This window comes from Blennius ocellaris (genome assembly GCF_963422515.1).
Source record: "Blennius ocellaris genome assembly, chromosome: 23".
Classification (NCBI taxonomy): Eukaryota; Metazoa; Chordata; class Actinopteri; order Blenniiformes; family Blenniidae; genus Blennius; species Blennius ocellaris.
In genome coordinates, this window is record NC_137672.1 from 13378475 (window position 1) to 13398950 (window position 20476).

A 20476-nucleotide genomic window follows, 5' to 3' on the forward strand; every position below is an offset into this window, starting at 1 on the left:
GTGTGCGTGCGTGTTGTCTGGTCTCACAGTGCACTCCGTATCAAACACCTGAACCAATTAGGCTACACTCACAAGATAAAAAAAGAAGGAAAATCCCCGCAGACAGTCATGTCCCGAGAAACTTAAAGGGAAGGAAAGGGTTAATCTAAATGAGTGCATCCAGATGAAGAGAAAAGAGGAGCCGGGGTCACACGGTGCTTAGCTCGCTTGCCTCATAGCGACTCCAGGTTAAGTTTTGGGGTCCTTTCTGTGAGGGCACACACAGGCCCTGTTTACACAGCATGGATCTACTGCATTGTCCGTCTGTCTGGAAACATCGTAGTCAAACTACTTGCACATGTGCAGTATTGCTCTTCTCAGAAACGTTGTGGTGTCTCAGTTTACACGGTGAGCGGTGGAGGTGTTTTTAGAGAAAACCAAACATCGTTTTCTTGGAAATGAAAAGGCAAAACACAACAAAAGTTTCCCCCTCAGACTTAAACGTGTAAATACAGCTTTAGCTGCCTGTAGGTGTGAGTGGGATGGTGTGATTGTCTCTGTGTCAATTGGTTTGGGGCTACTGAAGCAGTGAAAAGCGCTATACAAGTACAAAAAACATTCACCATTCATGCAAGTTGGATAAAGCAGTATGGAAGATGGATGGATGGATCAAAAAACATGATCTAGAGGGAGACCAATACCAGAAAGTCAGAGTTATGGAGCTGTGAAAAGTTATATCCCAGCACCTTCGATCACATCTCTGAGCAAAAACAAACACTCGCATCTAAATTATCATTTGTCAGGCACTGCTAAAAAGTCAGGAAAGAATAACAAACAAGGGCAATAAAAAGCTTTTTCAGAGTCAACCTTTATCCAGCAAACAAATAGCCAGAGAGCATTTTGTCGCCCAGTGTTTTCCAAAATGTAAAGGTGCAGTAGGCGGTGTGCATATGGGACGCAGTGCATAAATCATCCAGGTGGTCCCTGGACATGCTTTTAGGATATCCTGAAGGAGGCAAGTAAAAACAGGCCAAGGTCTGAGGGAGGCCTCTTCAGAGACGTGATGCACATGCATGTCTCAAAGGCAAAATGAGATGGAAAGGAGCACTCAGCGTGGAAGGGAGAATAAAAAAAAATAAAAAAAACAACCGTGACTGAAATTGCTTGGCCAGCACAACTCAAGGCCAAAATCTATTTAATCATGGAATAAGGACAGTTGAGAAAAAGATTGTGTAATTTCCCTGCATATAAAAAATATATATAAATAAATAAATAAAAAGACGCCTCCACCCCCCGCGTCACCTTTATGATGCGCAATACATTTACCTGACAACAGAAGCTCATCTCATCCGCTGCTGTAACTGCTCCCCAAAAGTGCCCCCGCTCACACGCTTCAAATAAAACCTCCAAGAATGCTGCAGTGCACCAAGTAACTAGCTAAACAAACAAAGTAAATACACTGATAATGCTGATGATAACATCCGAGGCGAAAATGAAAGGATGAAGGTCAGTAATTGGGAGAAGGTGGGGAGGCAGAGGCATGGCGCGGGTTGTTTTTCTCCTGGCAGGGGTCCATCTGGGCGCGTGCGGCGGGCTCTGGGGCAGTGTAGGAGCACGTCTGTGCAGAGGTTAAGAAAAGCAATTAATCGGCAGCAGAGATAATCAAAGGAACCTCCCCCTCCAGACACCTTGGTAGGGGAGCGCGAGAGGGGGAGAGAGCGGAGGAACGCAGAGACAGACAGAGAAGGAAGATGGGAAAATACTTGTTTACAGGCGCTGCTGGCGCGATCAAAAGCGCGGGGGTTCAGCTCTGCCACCGGGGCCCTCCGTTTCAGGTGGAATTGATAACACTTCAGATGTACAATTCAATGTTTGTGAGAGCACTTTTACCTCCCGGTGCGAAGGCAAGGATTTTTCACAGTCTAAGCTGCATTGCCTTTCATCTCAGATTTTGCAAGGTATCAACAGATTGTCAATGGCGAGGAAGACATCCCCCCCCCACACACACACACAATCAAAGAACGTAGTCTTGGCGTGCCTGCGCTCCCCACGCTACGGCGTGGATTCAGACGGCACAACGCAAGGAGCCTGCAAAACAAGATTAATATCTCAGGAAACTAATACTATGATTGCGTTCATTTAGTGTTGAAACAAGCACCTCACAGAGACGGAGTATTAGAAAGAAAGGTGAAGTGCTTTTCCTTTTTTTTTTTTTATGAACTAACCAGTAAACACTAGGTATTCTGCAATTGTAAAGTAAAAAAAAAAAAAAAAAAAAAAAGACTTCTCCCTCTGTCTATAATTAGATATTCTGCATGATGGATTTTTAAGTTCCACCAGGAATCAAAGCTTGTTGCTCCCTCTGGTGGTTCACGTCTCCCTTTGGAATTGAAATTAAGTGTGCTTTGGCGAGATTTCTCCTCCATAAGTGGCCACTAAACCCGCTTTAGTCCGTCTCCTTTACTCTGAACTGTGTCAAAGCTTTGAAAATGACCATGGAGATGCAGAGCGGCAACAAACGACAAGACGCCACACTTGGAAAATACAGATGAGGCTGCCGTGTCGCTCATATAAATAAAACATCTGCTCTGACAGAACTCCAGTGGCCATCCCTTAAAACTAACAGTGTTGCATTTTACCCGCTCCTCGTTAAGCTTGAGCACATATTACTGACAATATGGTCTTTTGGAGACGCTAATGCTGCTCCCACAAAGAGCCAAAATGTTCCTTCACTTTAAGCGGATTCAAAGTGTGTAAACATCTTGCAGCGGAAAACTCTGGCAGACGGTTAGCAGGTCAGCAGTGAGCAAGCGGCGGCACTTCCACAAAGTCTTGATTAGATAATTATCCATCCATATCTTGGCAATATGTTGCAAGGCAACAATGCGCTTCTCATTACACCGCTGACAGGCGCTGCATCTGCGGGTTTCCATCTATCAAAAGCAAGGTGCTCAGCAGGCACACACACACACACTTGTTGATTAAAAAAAAAAAAAAAAAAGTATGTGGATATTAGATATGCTCGTTTGAGGGTTGGTTCTAAGAGAAGTGAGAGCAGGGTTAAGGACTGGGAGCAGATCATGGACTGAAGCCATGTCAAACATTAAGTGAGATCCTGAAAGCTGGAAGAGCTAATGAGGCCTTTGAATCTGTCTTTAAGGAAAATAACGGAGCAGCACTTGAACTGAATTCAGCTTTCTTTAAACTACATATCTTTTTACATTGAAGTGCAATTAATAGCAGTTCTGGTTGAAACTCCTATATAATACCTTACAATTCTAAACAATTGTATTTATTTGACATCTCCGGCCACTCGTTCCTCTCAAATGATCATTTCTTTTCTTCAACACCAATTGCAGTCCAGAATGTCCTCATGAAATATATCAAACCTACGATATAAACATCACCAATAAACATCAAATGTAACTGAACTGCAATACATTTTCACATACAGCACAAATAATTACAATTAGTTAACAAAAAATGTGCAATTAACTATTTGTTTTTAAACGTTATCAAGAGCACCAAGGACTTCATAAGTGGTGACGACAGGGCAAAAGTCAGGAAATAATGAAAAAATAACCAAAGACAACTGCAGTCATAGAAGTGATTTAAAAAAAAAAAGAAATAAAACAAATGGCCCAATCACAGCAGGAGGAAAGAGAAAGAGAAACAACACTGTTATCTGGAAGACAACATCATTACTGAAGTGTTCGTATTGATCTTAAATGATATCATCATCACAACCTTCACAATAGTACATATCAGATGTCACTCAATACTTTAATGATTTATGACAAACCACTAAAAGATAAATCCTAATGGCATAGTTTTCACCAATGTCACAGCTAAATATGTAACAACTGATCAATAGCGCAACGAAATTTGAGGCAATTTTAGAATTAAATGTTGCCAACAAATTATTGCCTTATCGAAGTAACATTTTAAAAAAAAGAAACATTGTAAGACGTAATAACTGTAGACAATAATGTGATCAAACGAAAATAAGAGTCCATCTCCGTTACCACGGCAACCAATATGTTTCCATGAGGAAAACAGGGCACATTTAACAATGAAGCAGAGAAGTTTGAGTCTGAGTCAGAAGAGGCTATAATCCACGGTCGCACACAAACATGCCGAAGGACCACAGAGCTGCTGACTCGCCTCGATCCGAGTTCTGGATTGTTGTTCCGACTTGGGTCGGGACAATTCAGGACATCAAGCCTTCATCTCACCCCGATGCAGTGCCAACTGTTCAGAGGCCTTGAGATGCAAATTCCAGCATTTTTATGATCTTTAGTAAAGTAACTTTAGTAAAGTAACAAATTATCTAAAAGTCATGGTACAACAACGTAGTCAACAAAAATGCCTTTTACATGAACGTTTCAATGTTAAGTGAAGAAGGAAAGATGTACAGTAACTGACACAAATAATGATGTATTTTTATATCAGAAAAAAGTAAAATTATCTTTTTACATCTATAGTTTCTGTACGGGATGACCGTCAGCTGTTACTGAGCCTAGCGTTCAGTAGCAACATATGGTCTTAAAGTCTGATCAAAGCTAAATAATACTTAATAACTATTAAAATAAGTACAGTTTATGTTGTCGCTTGTCAGTCGTTGTGCATTTGATTCTTTAAACGTCATTGGCTGTGACACATTAGTACTTTTATCTGATATCTTAGTTTTGAAAACAGGATTTTAACAGAATAAGTATTTTATTTTATATATGTTTCTTATATTTGACACAATTCTATGAACACTTCATCCACCACTGCTGATTGCTGTGCAATAAATAAGGTTTTCACCTCTCACTGTACACACAGTCAACACAGGGGGAAAAAGCATTTGAAACACCCAGGAGCATATTTCTCCTGTCTGATGAAGCCAACACATGGTAAACAACACTAATCTAAATAATTACCATTATTCTGCTCACTACAGGTGAGCCATATTATCATTTAATAGGATAATACGAGGAGAAACACTTTGTGATGATAGCAAGCTTTTTCATGCATAGTTGGCTTGATGGCGTTGTTGCATATTTTCAACAAAAAGCTGATGGTGATTGAATCAGGATTTTTCTGAGAGGGTCCCATGACTTTTTTTTTTTTTTTTTTTTTTTTTAAAGCTGAGAGCTCAGTGAAGAGAAACAAAGTAGTACGTGAAAGTGACTTGATGCCTCTTCACGGTATCCACTGCCTTTTACTCAAACGTAAGCTGGGATGGGACTCAATAATAAAGAAGATGGACACATTAATGGATGCACGCCAAAAAATGAGCTTGAAGTTGCAACTAAAGTCTTAGAAATGCAACTCGAACAAAGGAATTATGAAAATTCACACCTGCAAGGCTTTGTAGTCAGCGGATTACATTTCTCATATTTTACGTTTTAATCTGTTGGAACTAGATAGTATCACAGCCTGACAAAATGTGCTTTCATCTTGAAAAACAGTTTCAAAACCCTTCATAAAATTTGACAACATTGTTATTTGGCTTTATAATTTTGAAGCAAGTCATATCATCATAATACTAATGAAAACCAACATAGTATTTCCATTTATCATTTGTATCACATGAGATTAGCATCGAGATCTTCAATACAAACAAAAGCTTGAAGATGTGTTAAACATGAACGATGAATGCGTTATTGCCGTTTTTGTTCCGCAATGCCGTCATACAGAGCAGGGTTTTGTGATATGGTGAAGAACTTCCCGCAATCGAGGGATCATAATTTACTGTGGTTTTGAATAAATGCCACAAACAGCATCTGACTTCACATTACATCATACTTGCAAGACAACTTTGTTCTGCTTCACAGGAAGTAGCAGGCGTCAACAGGGTTAACAAACACCGCGCAGCCTCGTGCGCACAGAACCTCCTGACTAACTAGCAGCTCCTCTGGAGCGCAACGCAAAGTTTAACCAAACCCAACTGACGGACGATTTGACTTCTAAATCATGGGACGATGATGCAATCTTATCATCGTTTCAGACCGGCTGCAAACAAAGTCCGATTGGCCTTGGCGTGGCTTGTTGGCACCGCCGGCAGAAGAACTTCAGATGAAAGTGGTCAAACGTTGCTCCAGTGGAGCGATTAGAAGATGTCTTTCTCTTGACACAGCCTACATCCTATCTTATTCACATGTGGAGATGCAAATACTGACAAGATATTTTTTGTAACAAGACACTTTATTTCCCAGCACAACAATAATTGCAGTGTACGAGACTGCTGTCTGCTGGCTCTGTGGCAACAACTATTGGCAAGAAGCTCCATGGTAGTTAAATGATGCCTCTTACATGAATAAAACACTGCTTGACTAATGTTTCTGGGCCAAGTAGCGAGGGAGTGGACATTGAAATGTGGAGCAGAGAAGTTGTGCCCTTTTCTATACCGGACTAATCGAGAGTTCGTCACAAAGCTGAGCGACACACACACACACAAACCGTTGGGATATAAAACTTTATATCTTTGGATCAGAGAATGTTTATGCACAAACATGGGGAACAAACTAAAATGCTGGAAGTGCAAACTACAAATGACAGTGAGCGAGTTTTAATTCATTGACAAAAGGAAGAAAATTCAATACTAACAACAGTTTCCAAACTTCTGACTAAAAGGGGGCAGAAAGAATGAATGTGTTCTGCCTCTGTGTAATAAACAATCAGTTTACAAAAATCAATAAAAATCTAAAAACAAACAAAATTACTATGAAGTCAGAGTTGCATCAGAGTTGCCCTCAAAGCAAAGCTATGGAACTCTTTATTTCATTGTATTCTATTAATATGCTGGTTTTAATTGCATTTTTAAATGTGTGATAGATCATTTTGCTTCTTTGTCGAGTTTGTTAAATAAATTGACCCCTTTTACAGAGATGCCATTAATTTAATGATAAATCTGTGTTTTAATGAGCATCGCTGTTCCTCTTAAGTTAAGTTTACTTACTTTCTTTTTGCAAATCGGCTTCTCAACGTTGACTAGTAACGCGTCTATGAGCTTTATTAATAACACTATAATCTAGAATACAGAATACTTTGTCTACTATGTCAGGGAATTTCAACAATTTTAAGTGAATAAATAATGAGTTCTGGTCACAGCAGATCGAGTAATTCACATGTTTGATTTGAAAAAGGTTTCTCGCCCGATGGTTTTCCTGACAACGCGAGCAGCTTGAGGTCTTCCTGAGGGATCCACAGTGGCTTCTGGTTACAAGCTCACTTCACTTGCCTCTCGGCCACCGCAGCTCAGTAAAACGCACAAAATGAAGTAGCATACAGTCACACTCGTGGCGCTGTGAAATCACTGATTTCTAGATAAACAGTTAATAACTGATTGATTTTGTAAAGTGCTTTTCAGTCAAGCACCACTCGGCTCTTCTAAAGCTCTAAACAGTCAGGTGGGAGACCAGAACCAAACTTCCAATGAAAACCTTTACATGGAAATATATCCCAACAATATTCAAACCAATTTTATTCCCCACTAGTGAATATGGCATATTTTATGAGTACAGCCTCACACTGTGCTGGGCCTGTGATCATTTATGTGCTCAAAAAAAAAAAAAAAAAAGCAGAATTAAACGTTTTTATTTATTTGTTGGTGTGAAATGTGCTGTGAAAAGCTACCGACTCTTTACCAAAAAAAAACAAAACAAAAAAAAACTTGCATGAATCAAATACTGAACATAAGAGCACATGAAAAAGGAGTTTCCATTAAGCCAAGCCACTGAGTAAGTAGTAAAGTAACTTGAGCCTCACTGTGATGAAACATACTGTAGGCAGAAGCAGACGCAAGGGGGAAAAAAATGCATTCGCTCTGACTGCTTCTGAGAGCATGCTGCGTTACCTGCAGCTTCTCTTTTCTTTCCCCCCCCCCCCTCTTTCTGAAACGTCTTGAATGATAGACTTCACCCTTTTGAGCTCGGCTGCCAAGTGCTGGCACGCTTTTTGTCGAGACAAACTGAATACATTGCTTTTGAAGAGGAACGGACGGCTGGCTGGGCAGGGATCGGAGCCTGGAACTCCCAAGTAAAAAAAAAAAAAAAGAAAAGAGAGAAAATAAAAAGCGCAAAATGTGTGATGAAATTTTCAGCACCACGGACAGCGGCAGCCATCCACGAGCATGGAGCAGGCAGGAGAGGCAGTGCAGTGAGTGTGGGGAGGGGTGGGGGTGGGGGCAAAGCAATAAGTTCACTTGATAATTAAGCAAAGGCAGCATCTTCTCCACCCCGTGCTTTTCCAGCTATCCCCACGTCTGCTCTTCTAAAAGTGGAGGTGCTCACCCCAGAGCGCGCACACACACACACACACACACACACACACACACACACACACACACACACACACTCTCCTGCGGCAAAATCCAGCTTTTCCAGTTTTTCCCCCCCGTCTCTGTGTCGAAGGTTGAATAATGCAGGCCCTTTACCCAGTACTCAAGCATGAGTGGATAATCTGGCCACAAGGACAGGCTGTGTCAACATTTCCCTTTACTTGCTTATTTATTTATTTACCCGCCCCGCCGTAGGACTGTGGGAGGGCGAGAGAGGATATGTGCATGGCGAACAACAAGGGAGGATTTTGAGGGGGAAGCGTGCAGACAGCTCCCAAACAAAGTTTGGGGAAGTTGCATGCAAAACCGTCCAACTTTATTACTCGTGAAACACCTACAACTGCCTGCAGGTATGAGCATAATCCATCATAATCTCTGTTTTAATCAGCCTGGAAGTATCTGGTAATCCAATCACCATTTACTCCATAAAAAGCCAGAAATACAATCATTACAGCTTCCCATAATCAAAACTTGTGTTTTAACAGTTATTTCTCTGTTTCGTACAGCTAAAAGTATATTTTTCCTCGAGCAAATGTTGTAAATTGGGATCACTCATTGTATAGTGATACATAAACACAAAAAACATAAAACGTTCACTTTGAGACAGATTTTTTTTTTATCCCAGCAGATATAGGACATGCTGCCAGTCTGTCATAGAACAAAGAGTCACACAAACACAGGACTAACATGCAAACTCCACACAGAAAGACTCCCACTCCCACGCAGAATTGAACCAAGGACGTGACGTGACGTAGGAGTGCCAACTATTGCGCAGGCCCTTACCTTATATCATTTAGTTGAATTAGACACAATACCATTGACAGTGGGGGAAGTACATCAGCAAGTTTCAAAGGCTTGAGTAGACGAGTCCAAACGAGAATGCAGCTAAAATCTACAAAGCTGAGGAGACGCTTCGTTGTGGATTTAAGTGTCTTTGGTTTGTGAACGCGCCGTTTGCAACTCGTGCGCCTCAATCCATTTTGCAACAGAGACGGTTGAGGCTTAACTGTTGTGCATTTTAAAATGCCATTCAGGATGACTTTGCACTTCTGAGTCATGTTTGGGGTGTCTTTTGTTTCCTGCGCCTAAATGACTGTTACAATACGACTCTTGCTGCAGCCAATCAGGAGCCTGGGCTCTAAGAGCCCTAATCCTCTTTAATTTGTGATTACTTGTAATTCAAAATGGTAGCCCACTAAACCACGGGAGATTGATTGTTTAAATGTCCTCCTCCGCTGTATTGCAACCTGGATGCTGATAACAGAGAAATAAATATCCTGTATATATATCCTGAGCTCTCATGGTGGCATTCAAGTAAATTACCATAAAAATCACTGTACAAATATTTTGGCATCAATCACTGAGCATAAATTGCTAAATAGCTGGGAGCCCTCTTAGCATTCATAGAGAATGATTTCATTGGCATTCTTGTGGCAGATGACTTGAGCCGCACGCATTCCTCGCGCAAATTAGAAATGTGAGAATTACGGGAGATTTCATACAGCACCACAAGTGTGTTTTAAAGGCAGAACTGATTGAGCTTGAGGGAAGAGGGGAGGAATGAGGTAATTATCTCCAAACAGACACCAAGAGCTGCTGAGCTGGGTGAGAACAGGCCCCACAACTCCCCGGGATCAAAGTGCTCAGCATCCACCACCATGAATGCCAAGGCTCTCCCCGGGCTGCGAGTTTGCGTTTACCTGATAGGCGCGCCTTACCTGGCAACCCACGGGGCTCACTCGGGAGACACCGGGTTATTATTAGGACGGAGCCTTATGATCTCTGCGTGAGAGGCGTCACTCGGCGCGCACGAGGAAGACGCTGCCTCCGCCTCTACTTCAAAGGAATGCCAAGTGTGTGTTTACCTCTAATTTATTGATAAAATTCCTGGCATACGATTTATTTTGTCTAGTAGGCTAATTCATTATTGATTTTAAGGGCAAGATGCGGAGAGCTGGGGGAAGTTCGCGGAGGAAACCATTCAAGAAAAGTGTTTCGGAGACACTGAGGCAGACCTGCACATGGAAAGAAAAGAAATTAACAACAACACAGGCGGAAATCATGGGAGTTGTTGGACTGGGTCATACACTGGAAACACACATGTCTCTGAGCAACAGTAATGACACTATTAAAATAATCCACTGCGTAATGTTGCGGGTAAATTCCCTCCCTCCCCTGCAGTGACGTGACATTTGCGCCTTTAAGTTTCTGAAGTTGTAACTGGGGCTGGTGCTCACGTTTGAAGTTATTCTAATTTTTGTTGTTGTTGTTCTAATCAGATCACATTTACTACGAGCTGCTTGTACAGATGCGCTCTGGTGGAAGAGGCGCGCGCCGCCGCGTCCTACCTGCTCGTAGCACGTCTCCCAGGTGAGGTTCACGAGACACGAGGAGAACAGCTCCTCTTCCGTCCGGCCATAGCCGTCCATGGTGCGCCCGGCTCGGTGGGTGTCGGAGGGTCGTGGGGGGGCGGATTTCTTTCTGCGTCCCGCTGCGAAGAAGTGCCTCATCTGCCGCGTGTCTTCGCGCTCTGCTCCCCGCTGCAGCCGCTCCGATGCGCGTCTCCGTCCGTCCGTCCGGTGGAGACAATCAAACGCACAGCTGCGGAGTGTTGGCTGCTCGCCCCGGTCACGTGGCCGTCTTCTCCCAAAAAATAGGAGTAGGGCGCGTTCGAGTGACGTGTTTCTCAACGTGGGGTCCGCGGACCGCGCTCGAGGTCAGGGTGCGCAACGGAAGAAACATTGAAAGTTGTCGGTGACTCCAAACTACATAACTCGGGTTATTTAATTTACCTTGATGATAAACAGTGTTCATGGGGGGGGTTGGACTTGAAAAGTTTTAAATTCACACTGCAATGAATGTAACTCACTGGAGGAAAGGTTAGATGAGCCTAATGTGTATCAATAATGAACAATATTAACACTATATATGCTCTCTGGAATAAATGTAAGCAAAAGTGAAATAGCCAGACATCATGAGCCTCGACCACTGCAGCATTTCCACACATGGAAAAGACAAATTAGTAAATAATATTGACCCTAAAAAATACTAATAACAGAGTGTAAGGGAACCGTTTTTATCGGTTGAGTTGTGAATCTGAATATGACATGCAGTGCATCATGGGTAACTTTGAGGAAAGAAAGATTACATCAATTTAAGCATGTTTTCTTTAAGTGAATAATAGTGTTCTAATCAATCAGTTGGGGGGGGGGTTTGTTTGTTTATTTGTTTGTTTTGGTTATTATGCTTAAGTACAGTTACTCAGTACTGAGCACTCTCACTTTACTGTCAGAATATCACCGGTTCAAATCTGGGTTTGTGGGTCTTTCTCAGTGGATTGTATCTTCTCCCTGTGTGTTCATGGGTTTACTCACACAATTCTAAAATCTGCATTGGAGGTTACCTTTGTGTGAGTGAGTGTGATTGTCTGTCCTTCTTTGTTTCCCCTGTGATGGACTGCCGATGGGTCCCAGGTGCATCTTGGCTTCACCCATATATTCAGCTGGGATTGGCTCCAAGACCCAAATTTGGATAAAGTGGTAGAGAAGATGGATGGTTCCTCACTGAGTCCAGATTGAGCCATTAAAAAAAACTTTACAAGCCAATAATGTCAGGCAGCCACTTGTAAAGTGAACTTTTTGCAACTTTATTGCTTTAGGCTTTTGTGGGGAGAGAAATATCAATAGCAGACGATGTCACACTGCACTGCATTTTTAAACAGAGGAGAGAGAAAGCTCAGTGATGTGAGTGTTCACAGGTTTATGCTGATGTCTGGAGCAGTAATTGTACGCAGATTAGCTCGGCTCCTGTTCTGTGTGCATTAGAGTGCAACCAATAGCTACCATTGTATATGTTAACCAAGGATCAGGCTATAATGTGCTGTAACTGGTGTAAAATAGTAATAAATGTAGCCTCTGCTTCAGATGATGACGGCAACTCAATTGGAAAAAGGAATCCTTTGTTTTTCTTGTCGGTGAGTATTGTTGAGGGAGTTAAGCCTTACAGTTGCATTAGCTGGTGAACTCAAGAGGTAGAATCACAAACTGAAATGTGAAGTGCTCGAGATTCCTGACTTGGTCATCAGAAAACAAAACACAGGGGTTCGTTTGAGACCGAGACTCTATTTTCCTTCCTTGTTGCCTTCTGACTAAAAACTACAGCCAGATGCAGCTCAGTGTTTTAGCCTCAGGATTCTTTCTCCAGCCTACTATTGACTCTTACATAAACTCGTACATCTGAAATCAGTCAGTTTGTCCTCTTGCATGTAAAGTCATTAGTTTAATTGCACTTTCAGTCATACAAAAAATATTAATTATTTTAACTTGTAAAAAAAGAAACCCTCCTGAGTCTCATGACCTCTCACCCCACCCTCTGTGAATTTTGCCAGCTGCACTGACATTCCGAACACTTGAACATCTTCAGCGTTTGCACTTCTCAGTGTTGCTGCTGAAGGCCAACACAACTAATGACAATGGTGCACTCTGGGGTTTCTTGCAGCAAGTTGGTCTATTATAAGGATAAAAGGGTAAATGCTCCAGCAGCACAGTGGGTCAGTGGTTAGTACTCTCACCTCATAGGGGGATACTGGGCTTAGGGGCCTTTCTCTGTGGAGTTTGCATGTTCTTTTCTTGCATGTGCAGTTAATTTATGAATCCTGTGGGTTTGACTGTGAGTGTGTATGGGTCTATGTCCCTCTGAGGGTATACTCTTTGTATACCCTGCGATTCTCCTGTAATGAACTGTTATCGGCTCCAGGGCCCTGTGACGCTGAAACCAACTTACAGTATAACATCTAACCTTCTCTTTGTATTTAAAATCCAAGAACAAGGTTTTGCAAATCAGCTATGTGAACATACAGTATATGATCACAAATGATGAGTCTCTTCATTCAGGATTCAGTTGTAATAAATTCTATTCTGATGAAAATGCCATGTTATTTGATTAAGTCATTTAGACTGGGAATTTCTGTGACGGTGATCAAAGTTTCCCATTTCGTGTCCTGGATAACTATAAAGTAAACTCACATAAGATGAGTAAAGGTAGGTACCGAAATATTGTACATATTTAGTTTTCTTAATTTATTTCCATGCATTCTTCATGTATACAGTGAATGCATTCGGAATCAGCTAATCGCGTTACACAAACTTAAATATTATGCCATTTACAAAACACGCTGTTTCTAAATGTGACTTATTTTTAAATGTAGATGTAGAAGAAAATATTGAAACTGAATAGATACTGTAAAAAGTCCAAAACACTAATGAAGTGTCCAAAGTGGATACTGACTCATACTCTCTTTTACTGTCTTGATAGTTCTGTTGTTCCTGTTGGCGTGAGGCCAACTCCCCTCCATGTCATTTGTGCATCTTGTTCCCAGAGACTGCTGACAGCACACAATTTCCAGCATCGCTCGGCCTGTAAACCTCCGCCGAGGTCTAATCATTTGGAATAAGTGAAAACAAGCGCACAGGTAAGCTGCGCTTCTACTGAAATAAAAGGTAAAACTCACTCAACCTGGAATCCCTCCTCAAGGCTTTTCATCACCGCTTGTAGCTCACAGCTGTACTCTCTAATCACCCGTACGTCTCGCTGTACTCTCTCACACCTTTTGAAACGTAAACAAAACATCCAGACAAATGTTTCAGACGTATGATAGTCTGGCGATGATGAGCGTCACTGTAAGAGATACGAACTAAGAAAAACAAAAAAAGACAGAAGTCATGAGTGTGCAGCCAAATTCTGAACATTTAGGAGGTAATTGAGTGAAAAACCTCATACCAAGCAAGATAGATTTATTAATTCACAGGACAGTATTTACATCGTTAACCTGAAGTTTGATGCCATCACAGTACCTTGAATATTCACTCTGGTTTGCCAGATGGTTACAATCTTTATAGTAACCATGTAAAATGTACCATGATAAAGAGCAAATTAGTGTTATTTACTTCGCCTGTCAGTACATATGTTCAATGGTCATTCTTGTACCAGCAACAGTAATGTAGTTTCAAAGAAAAAGGCATGTGTATGCCTGAGACAAATATCAGATGATGAACTGCATTGTGTCAACATTAGATCTTTACATTGTTTCTAAAGCTTCTGCAATGTCAACTTTGAATTTAATCCATGATGGAGGAGTACAATGCATAGTTACTGCTCCGTCTTCTATCCCTCTTTGTCATATTAAGCTGATCCCAGATAACATCTGTCCATCGCAGAGGAAACACCGAATTCAAGGTATTTTTAGACCAGTAGTAAGTAGTATGAAATAAAATGTCTTTTTAGGTAAAAAATAAAATGTAGAACAATATCATACTCCAGAGCAAGTGTTCCCCAAGAAAAAAGATGTTCCTACTTTCTTACGAAAGACAACGGGCGAACAAAGCTCATGTCGAGAGTCGCCTTTGAGCACATCGTTATCAAGGTATGCAACATGCGGTGTGACGGGCCTTTTGTGCATCAGTCGTCCTCGTCGGGGCCTTCCCGTTTGATCAGATGCGTTTGCCACGCATGATATCCACCGCCGTTTGAAGTGTGGTCAATTATCGCAGCGCTCTATATTCTCTTTTCCTGCTGAAAACACCCCGCTGTCTCAGTGAGACGGAGGTTGTTTTCTGTAGTGACTGGTCATAACCCAGCCCACACAATTTCATCTAACTTGCTCTCACGAGGCCCACTCTGAGTGTCAAAACTGTAATTTATGATAAAATGCACAATATTCCTGTGCTTTTAAATAGCCTCGGAACTGAAGGACTTGCAAAGGTCTGCTGTTTTAACGAAAGCTGTGCTGTTATTTATGTTTAGTAAAAGACTCAATATCTAAGCTGTCCACCCAGATGAACTGGAGAAAGTTGCGGGAGACTGGGGCGGTTAAAGACTCTTATCCCTCGAGTTGCCCTTTTGATGGCCCTGCGACCCCTCCAGGATGCAGCCGACCTTTGTTCACTGTTAGCTGAGATCAGCTCCAGTGCAGTATAAGACGAATGTATGGATGTATATGTTAGGTGTATGCCGTACCAGTTGGTGAGTTACTTGTTATTACTCAATTAAGATATTATTCCTACAGAAATATTGATCCAATCCGCAGGGCTAGTGACTCACTACACCATCTTGCGGTACAAACCAGTACTGTGAGACAGGTTGTTTCCTTGATGACTTTGGGAGATATTGCTGCAAGATAGTTAATATTTTGACACCAGGACTGTTTTTTTTAAAATTTATTTTTGCTTTCAAAAATGTAAACTCCAAATTACAACATGTTGCGCCTTTAAACAGATGGGTTATCGGGAGCTAAATGTGGCGAAATCGCTCAAATCTGTGACAGAAAGCCGGGTTTGATGATGAAGCTCTGGAAAAAGAATGATGCAAGCAAAATGAAGAGCAGTTTGTTCTGGAGTCTTATCTGTCACCATCTACCATAATCTGTCCTGTGCTGTAGATTAATTTAAAGATTATGGAGTGCTATACATTTGCACGGCGCAGGGGGAGTGCCACAGCACAAGAGAAATCACAAATTGTATCCGGCTCTTTTCTAAAGACACGGAAAAAAGCTCCGCTCGTTCCTATAGTCTGCCCGTTCTTCCCTCGGACTTGTTTCCTTCCTCGCCCAGTGACACATGAAAGCTTTTCACTGAATCAAATCAACAGCCTGAGATAATTCAGTGTGACAATGTAACAATTGTGTTAGTGTGATCTTATGTGGGGGCTACTTCTATCATTCGCACATATCTCATGAAGGCTCGCGGCAATGAAATTGGGTGAAAGTTCGTGGACGTCGACTGATCCAGCAGCGTTGCAGGGAAAATAAATTAGGTCAAATCAAACATTGCCCCTGCCCACAGGTAGTGGCTGCACATTTCTGCACAGGTGCCTGCAGTAGTGGCGTGATTCATTTCAAACTGGCAGCCCATTTTAAACATGCAGTCTACATGCCACATCTCCCCTACATAACCAATCTATCAAGCCTAACCCGGCGGTACGTGCACATACTCCCATATCACAGAGAAGGCTGGAAAGCAACTGTCATAGATGGCATGATTGAATTGTTCCCTTGCACTGTCACCAGAGGGGCTATTACTTCAAATTAGCATACAAATTCAAACCAGGACAGATGGATTTGTCACATTCCAGTCGCCATCTTCCTGGAAGATTGGCTGTGCTTGTGCTGTGCGATGGAGATAAGACACCTGTCTTGGTGCTGGTGGGGTAAGGACCAGCGTGGGATGGGAGGAGGACTTGGTGGGTGGATGGATTTCCTGAAACGCTGAGGTGTTCTGCAATAAACTTCCCTACCCACGGTCTCAAATGATGATGAGGCACCATCCAGGACTCTGTGGGTGGCGGGAGATTGAGCTGTAGCGGGGTGGTGATTCACACTGTTTGGAAACACGCTGAACAATACCTGTCTGGTATTTGTTTGTGTTTGCTACTTTTGGTGAGTTACTGTCAAAAAGCCACATAAAATGTCCCCTAACATCAGCACAGGGTGGCAGAATGGATGCGGAACAGCTGTGGGATGAAATTCACAGTATATTTTTGGGGCAGTTCAACTCTTCACATCCTTGACTTTGGGAACTTTGTTGGCTTTAAAAGCTCAAGAAAAGCTGATCACCGAAGCCCATTTTGTTCTTTAGGAATGTCCTTGTATGTATGTATGTATGTATGTATATACTGTATGTATGTACTACTGGCGAAAAGACGCCCAATTAGGCACAAGAAGTAAGACTGTACACTCGTCTTGTAGCCTCACATCAGACACCAACAAAATACAACTTGGAGACATAATGATTTTCATTTGTAATTATGGCAGGCTGAATCAATGGCAAGTATTGAGCATGAAAAACTGTTCTTACCTCAGGATCAATTCTATATAATTTCCAAATCAGCTCAAACTAATGGGTTTTCTATTGGCTTCACTTCGGAGAGAGAGACTAATCTCCTTGGCACCATTTTGTGGTTCTGTGTAAGTTCCCCAGCAAAAGGCCATCCACTTAAAAACTTGTCTCCCAACAGTCCAAAAATATTGAAGCACACATGCTAATTTCCTGACTTCGCATATTACACAATCTGCAGACTTAATTTAAAACTCCCTTAGCAGGTCTGGTATCTCTGCCTGCCTACATCCAGACACTACAGAGATTGTGAAAATGCTTACCAGTTCATTTCTGCCTCCATTCTGAGTTCAATGTTATGTATATTCCCTCATAATTGATGTTAAGATGTTGAACAGAGTAGAGCGGTGTCAAACGAAGAGCTTAAAAGATTCTGCTTTGTTACGTAAATCAAGCTGCGGTTCCAGATGTCCGTGTAAAATGAGGTTATGACCACAACTTGAGGAAAGTTTTTGAAAGAAAAAGCACAAGGCTTATGTCTGGTTGAAAGCGTTGACACCTTCGCTTGTCTGCTCAATGCACAAGACAGTGATGCTGGTGTCAAACTACGAGGACTTTTGAGAGTTTGGTCAGTTTGCGATTTCTATCCAGTCTCTTCAGTGATCACATTTATTGTTCCATCTGCCAGTGTGTGAAGCGGCTAGTTTATTGGACTGAATTCAGGCTATATGCTGTAAAATATAAATTATTGAGGAAGTGAATAAAAATAAATAAATAAATAAATCAAGGCTATGTATTTTTCACAAGTACATGTAGAATTGCATCCTGTTGAGTATGTCAGTGAGAGAATGCTTGGTTTATGGCCTCCTACTTCAAACACGGCAGCCAAAAAGACAAGAGGCTGGTGTCAAATTACAAGCGCTGAACCCTGATCTCACCAGGTATCCACAAAGTCCATTTTTAGAAAAGTCAGTCATAAAATGACATTACGAAATTAATGCGTGGGAAAAAAGTTTAATATTGGTATTCCTTTACATTTCAGGGTGGAAAATCTATTACGTACTTAAGACAAGACTGCCACTTGAAAAGCAGCTCCGAAGGAGAAAAAGGCCGGTGAAAGCTGATCACTTACGACCGCTTCTTGTTTAGACTCTTCATGTGATTCACAGATTGGCCTGCCAGCCATCAGCCGCCGCTTCACTTAAGCCACTGACCTACAGAACGAGGGGGCAGAGCTTTCTGGCAAACTTTGTCACGCTGAAGTTTCTTTGTTTTTAAAAACATTGCAATTGAACGCCGACATGTTAAAACTGAAGAAATGCAAGAAAAGTGATGTCAATGGCCATTATTCCAGTTACACCCCCCCCCCCCTTTTAGATCACTGCAGTGTTTGGAAACTGTGCTTCTCCCAAGCTTTACCTTCCACATTAGAAACGGCGGTGACACAAAGCGGTACAGCCAGAACAGGCTCCAGCACAGCAGGGATTTCACACTGATCTTGTTCCGAAACATTTGTAATTAACATTCCCCCTCACTCCAACTGTTTCTGAAGCTATCAATATCCCAGTAAGAAGATTTAACTTCCCCGAAGAGCCAGGAAACGAGCGGGATTTGTCAGGTCAAAACGTGACTGCTCAGCGTGCGCGCCCGTGTGTCTGTGTGTGAGGGTTAAATGAGAAGTTTGTGTACAGCTTATCCTGTCATTTTAATGCAGACAGCGGAGGGGGAGGAGGGGGGGGATGGTTTATTACAAAGTCACTTTTATTAAGTTGAATGGTTGACATGAAATTTGACCAGAGAGTGTTTTCTTAGCGTCTCTGTGACAAGAGCACAATTCAGTTTCGCCTGCATCAAAATACAGTATAAATTACATTTGAGCAAAAGCCTTTGCCTGTACAGAAATGCTGTTAACAGAACCAGTCGAACAAAAGCAAATGCAGTTTGGAAAAAGAAAGGTATTCTGGAATGGTGACATTTACATGAAGTATCATGCGTCAGACAAAGGGGTAAAAATAATAAAGAACCACCATTCTTTCATGTCTAGCAACAAAAAAAAAAGAGAACAATCAAATGAGATTCAGATTTGCTGTTGGACAGGAAACTGGGGACGCTGCAGCGGCAAACCGTCTCAGTACTGAGTGTATTCCTTGGACGAGAGTTTGGCGACGATGCGCTCCAACTGTCTCTTTGCTTCACACTGGGGGAAGTTACTCAACTCGTAGTACTGCGGGGCGATCTTCACCAGCCTAGGAAACGAGGAGAAGAGGTAAACATTAGTGACAAAAAATTGTCTTCGGTGTTTACTTGTGGGAGGAAGCGGTTCTTTCATATTCGCGAGGTGACGAGCGGCGCAGGCACGGCGACTTCGAGACGTAATTGTCGGAAGTCACCGAGGGGGTTGGAGGAACGACAGCCTACGATGCGACAATGCTCGTACGTCTGCACCGGGGCCGCTGGCATCATTTCATTTTATCTTATAAAACGCATTTCTTTCACATCAGCACATCAAATATCTTTGGTTTTGGGTTCATGCTCACAATAACATGTATGGCTTTGAAGAATATGAGGCGAGATACTTTATCCGAACATCTTAGAGGAAATAATGAAATAAATTAGTAGATTATCTACTTTTCCGACTTTGAGTCGATCTTTTTTTGTTGTTTGTACAAGTGGCTTTTATTCAAAATATACGAGCACCATCTGGGGCCACTAGATGTCACTGCATGACAACAGAATGCTGCTAAAGTACCACTGGAAAAACCTTCACTATTACATTTAACCAAAAGGAAAATGTGTAGAATTTCTAAAATGATAAAACACAGAGAATCAGAAAAACTTTGGAGCGCAGGAGGCTAAACGTGGGATAAAAGCAGGACGTTCGGAGCTAAAGGAACAAATCCACAGATGGTTCTGGAACAGCTGCTGCTGGCTGAGGATTATCCATGCTGCATGTTAAAATAAATGTGTCTTTTGAGGCACTTTTCGACAGATGCGACCTGTGCTCAGGTACAAGTTGGGGTGCTTTCAAACCAAGATGGTTCGGGGAATACTGAAAACTTTTACGACTTCATTTGGTTGGCAGGGATGGCAAGAATTTCTACCCATTTTAGCTCAACAATATAATAAGACCAGGAGTAAATCTTACACTTTTAATGCAAACCAACTTGCTCAGTCTTTCTGATATCTGCTCCACAGTCAGATTATGAAGGATTAATATGAGTCACTATCTTTCTTCATTAAGTCCACACTTCTTCACATCATAAACTTAATTTAACAGTTTATCTTCAATGATGAACAAATATTTTCACAAGAACTCATGATAGTGAATGTTTTGCCTTTCGAT

General features: G+C 41.9%; 1 protein-coding gene across 2 annotated transcripts in view; it reads right to left on the reverse strand.

The window, feature by feature from the left end:
* Positions 1–18170: 18170 nt before the first annotated feature.
* Positions 18171–20476, reverse strand: part of dhx15 (DEAH (Asp-Glu-Ala-His) box helicase 15) — a 30222-nt gene continuing 27916 nt past the window's right edge. For both annotated transcript variants that reach the window (XM_080519255.1, XM_080519254.1), the window contains exon 14: positions 18171–19379. In XM_080519255.1, coding sequence (XP_080375381.1) covers positions 19262–19379 — 118 coding nt within the window. In that variant the 3' untranslated portion in view covers positions 18171–19261. The remainder of the gene's footprint in view (positions 19380–20476) is intronic.